Here is a 9,453-nt window from a genome sequence, read left to right on the forward strand (position 1 = left end):
GCTACTAAAGCTGAGTTTGGACTTCTTTGAGCTTCAAGTGGCTGTAACGACCAGAGTTCACCAGCTGATGAACTCTGAATACAAATATGCATCACCTGAAGCACAGCATGGAGGAGAGGACCTGGCCTTTCCCTCAGTGGCCACATCTGTATGAACAGCCCCCAAGGGCTTCTGAGCTCCCAGCCCAGCTGTGTCCCCTTCCAACCAGGAGGTGACTCGAGGGGACACTTTGCTTTCAATGCACAGCTCCTCTTCCCTGTGCTGCTTCCAGGGATGTGGGCACTGGTAGGTCTGTGCTGGGCCAGGAAAGCATCTGGCTGCAGTTCAGTCCCTCGGGAGTACCTCAGTTTAGATAACGCCGTGGCAGCCGCCCGGCTGTGGCTGGAGCACAGCTGGGAGAGGCAGAGCCATCAGCAGTCTGATGGCTGCAGCCCAGGGACAGCCCCGCCTTAGCAGGTCCTTGCTCAGCTAACGTGGTGCTGCCCTGGGGCTGTGCAGGAAGAGGGCAATGCCAGAACCGAGCAGGGACAGGCCAGGGGGGCAAACCTCCCACTGCTCCGGGAAGCACGAGAAAATCTCCACCACAGTGGAGAACGGGCCGATTGCTGGGGCAATGCAGTCCCAGCCACTCCAGCACTGACTCTCAACTCCCCGTGTGGAGCCGACCAGAGCCGGGGGCTTCCCTTCCCTTCACCAGAAAGCTCCCTTTTGCCGAGGAGGTGTCGGTGCTCTGGCTCTCAGCTGTCCCTGCCCGAGGAAGGGATTTGCTGCTGAGCTACAGTGTGTCTGGCCCTCGGGGTTCAAGAGCAAAGAGATAAAGGGCTTCTCCTTCCAGCTCCCGTTAGCAGAGATTCCCGAGATGTAGGAGCCTGCGGGCTCTGCCCTGCCCCTCCTGGGTGAAGGAGTTCCTGCTAAATGCTGCAATTGCCCTTCTCTGTCTCTCTCCCTCGGCAGGGGAAGCATCCTAAATCTTCAAACATTTGTTGTGAAGGCACCTTTTATCCTGTGGCCAAAATAGGATCCAGCAGCTTAAAAACCAGAGCTGAGGGTCAAAACCGTAATGGTTTAGAGATGACCATGAGAAATTATTCTCCCCCTGCCTGGAGCGAGGTGACGCCCTTCAGCACTGGTGATTCGGTGCTACAGCAGCTCTTTGGCACATTGGGCAGCTCTTCAGGGCGACACTCGGGGTGTGACGGGCTGGCTCCCTGCTCTGGGATGTCTTGTAAACCCGGGGCAGTGCGTCCATGGCCACCACACTCGGGGCATCAGCTTGAGCAGCCGCCAGCCCAGTTCTGCCTGGCCTTTTCTGCAGCCAGGGAACACCTGCCCGCAGCCTGGCGGGGAACTGCTGCCCGCTGTCCCTCTTACCGCTGTCCCCTTTTGCCGCTGTCCCTCTTGCCGCTGTCCCCTCTTGCCGCTGTCCCTCCGTCAGCCCGTGCAGCCGCCCCTGCCCGGCTCTGGCAGCTGCCTGGTGCCATCTCGTGGTTAATTCACTTCTCCGGAGCATCCCTGTTTGTGTCCTGCCACGACCAGAAAGGAAAGAAGCCCTCGTGCATTAATATTTCGCGGGGTATTTCTCCCTCCTTTGCCCAGGCAGACTCCTCTGACACCGGGTGAAGTCACGGGTCGGTGCCGCCCGTTCCGAAGGGGCCGAGCAATGAGCGTCCCGCCCGACCCCCTTCCCCTGGTGCTGCTGTTTTTGCAGCTCCAGCATCTCCTGTTCCCGCAGGGGAACATCTGGCCGTGTTTCGCTCCCAGGATGGCCAAGCCCAAGTGCTGGACGCCCACTGTCCCCACCTCGGGGCCAACCTCGCTGCCGGCGGGCGGGTCCGGGGCGGCTGCATCGAGTGCCCCTTCCACGGCTGGCAGTTCCGAGGAGAGGATGGGAAATGCATCAGCATCCCGTGTGCTGCAAAAGGTGAACGTGCCCCCAGGGCCACGGAGAGCAACCACAGAAAGGATAGTGCCCCACACGTCCTCATTAGAAGCCACTTAATTAGGGGAAAGTTGTGTTTATAATAATTCACCCTCCATGCACTCCCCTGTTTCATGCAGCACCCTGGTTTTCCTCTGGGTTGTCCATGTCCCAGTGTTCCACAGGAACAGAAGCACAGGGTTCCAGTGCCCTCTCCTCTATTAGGTGGTAACTGGGACCGTGGTTAAATAACGCCCTTCTTGGCTCTGACAGTCCCACACCTCCTGCATTCCACAGGCAGAGTACAAAAGCAGATTTTTAACTCTGAGCCTTCCAGTGGGTCCCTCAGGGATGTACTCTGAGGAGCTGTTGGGTTCCAGAAATGATCCCATGCTCTACAGTGACAGCTTATGCCAATCAGGGCTGAAACGTGTCCCGTGAACATGACAGAACAGTTTCTCAATGGGATTTTTTCCTCCTTTTAAGGCTTGAAAGGAACGTTCGGTTGGGATTCAGGAAAGCTCTTCACATACACCCACCATGTAGATATGGATTGCGTTGACTGTGTAGGAAGAATGTCTTAAATGTCATGGAGCAATTATTTGATCTGGCTCCAGTAACGAATTTAAATCACCAATTCACTTACCTTGAGTTTTGCTTTGGCTTGTGCTTCTTAGTTATTGTCCTGAGAAGTTCAACTTCATTGGATTTGGATCGATTAGGATAGCAATGAAACATTGATTGGCAACAAAAGTCACTCTTTCTACTAAACAAACTATTTCTCCCGAAGTGAAAGAAACATTCCATCTATATGGGCAAGAGAGCCAATTCACAGATCTCAGCAAACAGCAATTTCCTTTTCTGTGTGTGTTATTTTCAGAAAAAAAAGATTAATACTGTATTTTTTCCCCCCACACACATAGTCAGGAGCTGCATTCAAATGAAATGATGTGTTTCACCACAAAACGAGGGAGAATATTCTCGACATACACAAACACTGGCCAAGTTGTGTCATTTCATCTGAAATGGCTGAATTCTGAGTCACTGTTATTTGGAGGTATTAAAAGAATGAAACTGCAGCCAGCTGCCCTGCTCCCCTCCAGCCCAAATAGGTCAGGGTGATTTTAACAGATTTAAAAGCCATCTGTGCTCACACAGGTACCTTGTTGGAGCAGGATTTTGGAGAGCTCAGATGGGCAGCTCCTCCCCGGGCTTTCAGGGACTCACGGCCAGACAGAGCCCAGTGTGGGGCTGGAGGGAGAGGGGGAAGGGTCTGGAGCACAAGGAATGGCTGAGGGAGCTGGGGGGGCTCAGCCTGGAGAAAAGGAGGCTCAGGGGGGACTCCCTGACAGGAGGGGGGAGCCAGGTGAGGGTTGGGCTCTGCTCCCAGGGAACGAGGGACAGGGCAAGAGCAAATAGTCTCAAGTTGTGCCAGAAGAGGTTTAAATCTGCTATTAGTGTGAATTCCTTCCCTAAAAGGGTGGTCAGGTATTGGAACAGGCTGCCCAGAACAGTGATGGAGTCACCATTCTGGAAGGATTTAGAAGATGTGTGGATGTGGCACTTGGGGACATGGGTTAGTGCTGGGCAATGGTTGGACTTGGGGGTATTCAAGGTTTGTTCCAACCTGAATGATTCTGTGATTCTATGTCTGCGTGGGGGCAGATGAAACCCCTTAGAAATTTAATGAGATGCATCCCACCTGAAGCACCAGGTTTCATCAATCAGAAATCACAGTGATGGGGTCCTCCTGCCCCCTCTGATATTCATTGACTCAAAGAGAATCATCATTTCTCGCATTATTTCACCTCCCACATGTAAGAAGGAAGGCTGAGTAAGAAGGAAGTGCTCTGTGCTCTCCTTGGTGCTCATTTCCACATTAGAACAAAAAAGGTAATGAAGGTAACAGCCTTCCAATCCGGTAGAAGCTGCATTTTCTGACAATGAACTATAAATGCCAAAATTATTTTCACTGAAGTGATCTATTCTTACAACACATGATACCGCAACGTTATAGCAGAGAATGACTTGAACTTGAGAGGCAGTGATGGCTTTTACTCTCTCTGCACAGCCCAAACTAGAAGTATCTCCTTTTAGCTCACTGAAATTGGAGGAGGATCCATTCTTGCAGCAGCCATTTAGTTATTTAACCAGGTTAAAGAGGCAACAGATCAGCCAGTCACGTTGTTCCTTTAAAAAACTTGTGCAAAACACCAAACTGAAACAAAACCGATTAAAACAAACTCTTTTCTGCGACCTTCATAGCTGCTGCTCTTCTTCAGTGCCGTGAATGCTGGAGAAGCGCCAACACGAGCGTGTGGCACACGAACATCTCCCCCAGAGCCGATGCCTGAGCTGGGGCTCAGCGCAGGGGTCAGGGCGGTGCCAGCCCCGGGGCTGTGGGTTTAACCTCTCCCTTTGTGCCCCGCAGTGCCGGATCGCGCCAGGGTGCGGGGCTGGCCGTCCTGCGAGGTGAACGGGATGCTGCTGGTCTGGTACCACTGCCAAGGGCTCGATCCCACCTGGGCAGTGCCCGAGCAGCGCGAGATCACCACGGGAGAGTGGGTGTTCCTTGGGCAGACGGAGCTCCTGGTGGACACGCACATCCAGGTAGGGAGCTCGGTCCCTCCCCCCCTCCCCCACGGCGTGGGTCCTCTCCTATAGCCCAGTTCAGGGGCATCTCCTCCCAGTTAACCCATTCAGGGACAGCTCCTCCCAGTTCACCAGCCCTTGGCAGTGCCATCAGTGCTGCTGGCAGAGCTCTGACCTAGAAACACCCCAGAGTGTGGCATATGTTCCCCAAACACAGAGCGTGAGCTCCTCGGGTGGAGAACAGCTGTTCTGGGTGCTTAAAAAGAATCTGTTAATTTGCTTTGACTTACAACTGGTGTAATTTAAAAAAAGAATCCTCCGAGAGCTGCGGCACTTACTGTCAGGAGGCGTTTCAGCCCATCCATCACCCCCATGGAAAGGCGCAGTTATTTTGCTGTTAATCTTCATAATCACCGTCGTGGGCTGACAAATGGGCCATGGAGGACAAACGGCTGCTGCCTCCCTGTGGAAATGAGTCTGGAAAAGGGGCCTCATTTTGTGGCACTGGACAGAAGGGACCTGGGAGGGAGAAGGGGCAGCCACAGGTCGGGGCTCCTCCTGGAGAGAGATGGGAGGCAGCAGCAGTTTTGAAACTGGGTGATGTCTGGAGGTCCTGGGGAGATTTTTCTCTGCTTGCTGCTGAGCAGAACACCTGTAGTTGTAAAAATCAGGGACAAAAATGACCCTTAATCTAGAGCACACCAAATCCAAAGGCAGCACCTGCCTGCTGGCTGCATCCCAAGGGAGGAGAGGGGATAGGAAGGAATAGAGAGTTACTGGGAGGCATTAAGAACATGCATGAGGCACAGGAGATGCAGCTCTGGGAGTGTGCAGAGGAGTTGGGAGAATTTGGGGGATTGAGGGGATAGTAATATTTATTTTATGTCTTTCCCAGTGCAAACCACTGCACACAGGTCTGTGCTGGGGCCAGTCTGTGCTGCTTGCAGAGCTGGTGGGAAGCTGTAGCTGGTGTATTTCAGTCCTAAAGCAGCTAAAATGTCTCAAAAAGTGATGTATTTGGGCAGGCTGGTGGGGTTTTTAAAGGTGTAAAAGGATGTGAAAACTAGGCAAAAATATTTTATTCTTTACAGTTATCACAGGGCCAAAAGCAGGACTTATTTGGAGTCCCAGCTTGTGCACCCACACAAGTGAGCACACAGAGAGTTCTGTGAGCTTAAAATGAACCCTGAATTTTCTGAACTTCCTTTTAAATTATTCCCTGCTGCTTGTTAAGAGCTGGTCCCAGGTCAGTCTGTGCTGAGTCCCCTGGTGCCTGTCACTGCCTCAAGCCCTGTGAGCACCTCTGCCCTGCTCTGCCCTGCTCAGCTGGGGGCCCAGGGCTGTACCAGGGCCACCCTGGGGCTCTTGCAAAGCTGCTGGAAGTGCAGGCAGCTCCCACCCTACTCAGCTCTTGCCAACAGCAAATTGTTCCCTGACATCAGGAGATCCCCGAGAACGCGGCCGACGCGGCTCACTTGGCTTTTCTGCAGGGCCCAGCTGTCCTGGCAGGGTCTGACCTGAGGTACACCAGGTCCAGGCTGGGGGACTTCATGAAGCACACCTGGAAGGTAAGACCCCAGCTCCCCTCTTAGCCAAGTCTTCCAAACCAGGTTCCCTTCCTACCTCAAAGCATCTGTCCCACCTCACCCCCTCGGCTGCAACTCCTGCTCAGTATCTCTGAGGGTTTTATCTGTGCTCCCTCACCTGAGGATCACACCTGAGGATCATCTCCAGATGGTCCTCTTGTCCCCATCTCACGCTGCCCCTCTCAGCCTGTGCCCCCCACCCTCTCCAGGCAGAGTGGCAGCCCGAGCCCAACGAGCAAACGAGCACTGCTCCCACCTGCTGCTCCAACACTCCGCCACCATCTTCGGGAATGGCCTCTGCCTCACGGATCTGACGGTCTCAGCCAGGCAGGTGTGTCCTGGGGACCTCCAGCACCTCAAGCTGATGGGCTTGGCTACCCCAGAGGCAGAGAGCCCAGCGTGTGCTGCTCAGTCACGGAGCCACAGAACGTTCTGACTTGGAAGGGACCCACAAGGACCACCCAGTCCGACTGAATGGCCTGTGAAGGGACCTGTGACCTCACTGTGGTCAGCACCCTGCTCTGACCAGCTGAGCTCATCTCAGGGTCACCTTCCCCACCCAGTGCATCCTTCACATGGGTCAAAGAGCACCCACTGGCACTGGGGCTGCCCCAGAGAAGAGGGAGGGGTCCTAAGGATTACTGTGCCACAAAACAACTAAAAAAATCACCTGAGCAGACATTGGTGACAATCCTGAGGGACCTTCACTCCACATGGTCACAGCTGGTTACAGTGCAGAAGTGGGAAAGGCAAACAATCAGGAACAGTGTGTCTGTAGCCCAAGATCAGTCCTGAGACAATAAAACTGCTGACACAGACTGACAAAGAATTACAGGAAAATAGAAATAATGCTACGAATCAACTGGAACTAGATCTTCTCACTTTTATTTTTGTTTCTGGATTTTTTTCAATTAAATGTGAAGTTTGCCTGATAAAACATTTTTAACTTTAGTCTAATATATTTTTGAAGGAATTTGACCTATTCCCACATTAGAAATGTAGAACAAATCATAGAGTCACAGACTGGTTTGGGTAGGAAGGGATCTCAAAGATCATCTAGTTCCACCCCCTGCCATGGGCAGGGACACCTTCCACCAGCCCAAGTTGCTCCAAGCCCCATCCAACCTGGCCTTGGACACTTCCAGGGATGGGGCAGCCACAGCTTCTCTGGACAACCTGTGCCAGGGCCTCCCACCCTCACAGGAAAGATTTCTTCCCAATATCTGATCTATCCAATCTAACTCTGCCCGGAGATGACAACGACTGGCAAAGTTGTGACTCATGGCCCACGACTTTGTGATGAAAGGAGTAACAAGCCCAGCCCAGGAGGCATCTCCAGCAGGTCTCAAGGAGTGGGAGTTGCTGGACCCCTGGGGGTTGTTCCCTGAGGATGTTCTGCTGCTCTGCAGGTGGGGCCAGGGCTGGTTTACCTGACCTTTGAACACGCGTTCCTGGGCCGTGGTGTCATCCTGCAGACGGTGACTCCCCTGCAGCCTCTCCTGCAGAGCGTCCGTCACAAAATCTACGACCAGAAGAACGTACCAGCCATAGAACCCAAGCTCATCCTGAGGGCAGAGTGTGTCCAGGTGAGGCCCCTGCAGAAGAGCAGCCAAAGGGATTTGGTTCCCTGCAGCTTCGTGCCTGGGAGGGGGGAGAAGGAAGAGCAGTTGCCCACATGGGCTCTGATATCCTGGGGGAGCAAAGCACTCGTGGGGAAGGTGTTTGGGGTGCTTGGTGTGATCTTTCCTTCTCAGTGGCCCCCAAAAAAATCAAACTGGAGGTCGAATAAAGGGGATCCCTGCAGTGAATCACCTGCTGAGGGTGGCAGAGAGGTGTTATCCCTCTCCTTTGGGCGGGAAGCTGGGATACAAGGATTAGGCAACCCCTCTTTAGCTGCAGGAAGTCTTTGAGGGAACTAATCACTGCATCCAGGTATCCAGCATCCCAGGCTGGCGCTTTAACATCATCCTATTACCTTTGGCAAGAACTGTGCCAAAAAATCCTCCTGTTTTTAAATTATCATGAGATTTCGCAACTCCTGCTACTCCTGAAAGAGGTTTTCCAGGCTTTTACCACAGGGATTCATGGAAGTGTTGAACTTTGGAGGCCTCCAGTTCAATATCCCAGCTGAGACAAGATTATTGCCAAATTCAGGTCAAACATGGCCTTGAAGGCCACCTCTGTTGGAGAGAGGCCTCATCTCTCCAGCTCCAGATGATGTCCAGATGCCAAAAACCAACCCAAGTAAAACTTAGTTGTGCTGCCTCATATTCTGTAAATGCTGCCTTAACATTTTGCATTTCACTAAGGTGGATGAGCAACACTCATTTCTGCAGCACCTTCTTCCCAAAGGAAAACTCCACAATCTTTCTCCACGTGTGCCTGAGCAGACTGTAAGATGTGGATTCTTTATTTATAAAGCCCTGGCTGGCTGGAGCTGCCCAATGACCCAAAACTCTTGGGTGGAGCAGCTCCTGCCCACACAACCCCCATGACAGGGGCAGTCTGAGCTGGAAGTGGCTTCTTTTTTTGGAAGCTTCTTTTTTGGGCTAAACCCTGCTGGCTGCAGGTGTGGTGTTCTGTGTTCCTGGTGACAGGGCCAGTCCCACAGGGATCAGCTGGGAGGGGTGGGAATAGTGAATGAGTGTCCCACAGACCTGCTGGTTCAGCTTCCCCACCTGAGTGAGACCCTCCTTCTGCCCCCAGTTTGAGTGGGATGTGACCACCTGGAATAACAAGCAGTACCTGTCCAAGCCACTCCTGGTCCGGGAGGACTCTGGGATCCGGAGACACCGGCGCTGGTTCTCCCAGTTCTACAGCGAGGGGAGCGTGAGGTCCCTGGCTCGGGAGGAGGGCCTGGACTGGTGAGGACCCTCCTGCCCCCTCACTGTAGGAGCTGCCAGAGGCTCTCAGGTGGGTCCTGCCCACCCTGGCTGGTGGCAGAGAAGCTGTGCAGGCACCACCAGTGTAACAAATACAGGCAATGCCACAGGGAGCAGAGCCTGAGCCCCGGTGATCCTTCGGTGTCCAGGGCACCAAAACTCCAAGGCTGTCCTGCAGTGTGAGCTGAGGGTGAAATTCAGGTTAGAATCATGGAATCACAGAAATCCTGAGCTGGAAGTGACCCACAGGACCATCCAACCCACCTCCTGGCTCTGCACAGACACCCCAACAATCCCACCCTGTCCCTCAGAGCGTTGTCCAAACCCTCCTGGAGCTCTGGCAGCCTTGGGGCTGTGCCCACTGCCCTGGGGAGCCTGTTCAGTGCCAACCACCCTCTGGGGGAAGAACCTTTCCCTGAGATCCACCCTGAGCCTGCCCTGACACAGCTCCAGCCATTCCCTGGGGGCTGTCCCT

General features: G+C 53.5%; 1 protein-coding gene across 1 annotated transcript; it reads left to right on the plus strand.

Moving 5' to 3' along the window:
* Nucleotides 1–508: 508 nt before the first annotated feature.
* Nucleotides 509–9,297, plus strand: LOC114064164 (cholesterol 7-desaturase-like). The gene is given in 8 exon segments (XM_027896959.1): nt 509–610; nt 1,651–1,921; nt 4,350–4,528; nt 5,953–6,078; nt 6,306–6,329; nt 6,332–6,427; nt 7,506–7,682; nt 8,803–9,297. Coding segments are annotated over 8 exon segments (1,137 nt in total). The 3' UTR covers nt 8,965–9,297.
* Nucleotides 9,298–9,453: the final 156 nt, after the last annotated feature.

Source organism: Empidonax traillii, unplaced genomic scaffold (genome assembly GCF_003031625.1).
Source record: "Empidonax traillii isolate 1590-97213 ecotype Southwest subspecies unplaced genomic scaffold, ASM303162v1 scaffold520:size1094406, whole genome shotgun sequence".
In the NCBI taxonomy this organism is placed as follows: domain Eukaryota; kingdom Metazoa; phylum Chordata; class Aves; order Passeriformes; family Tyrannidae; genus Empidonax; species Empidonax traillii.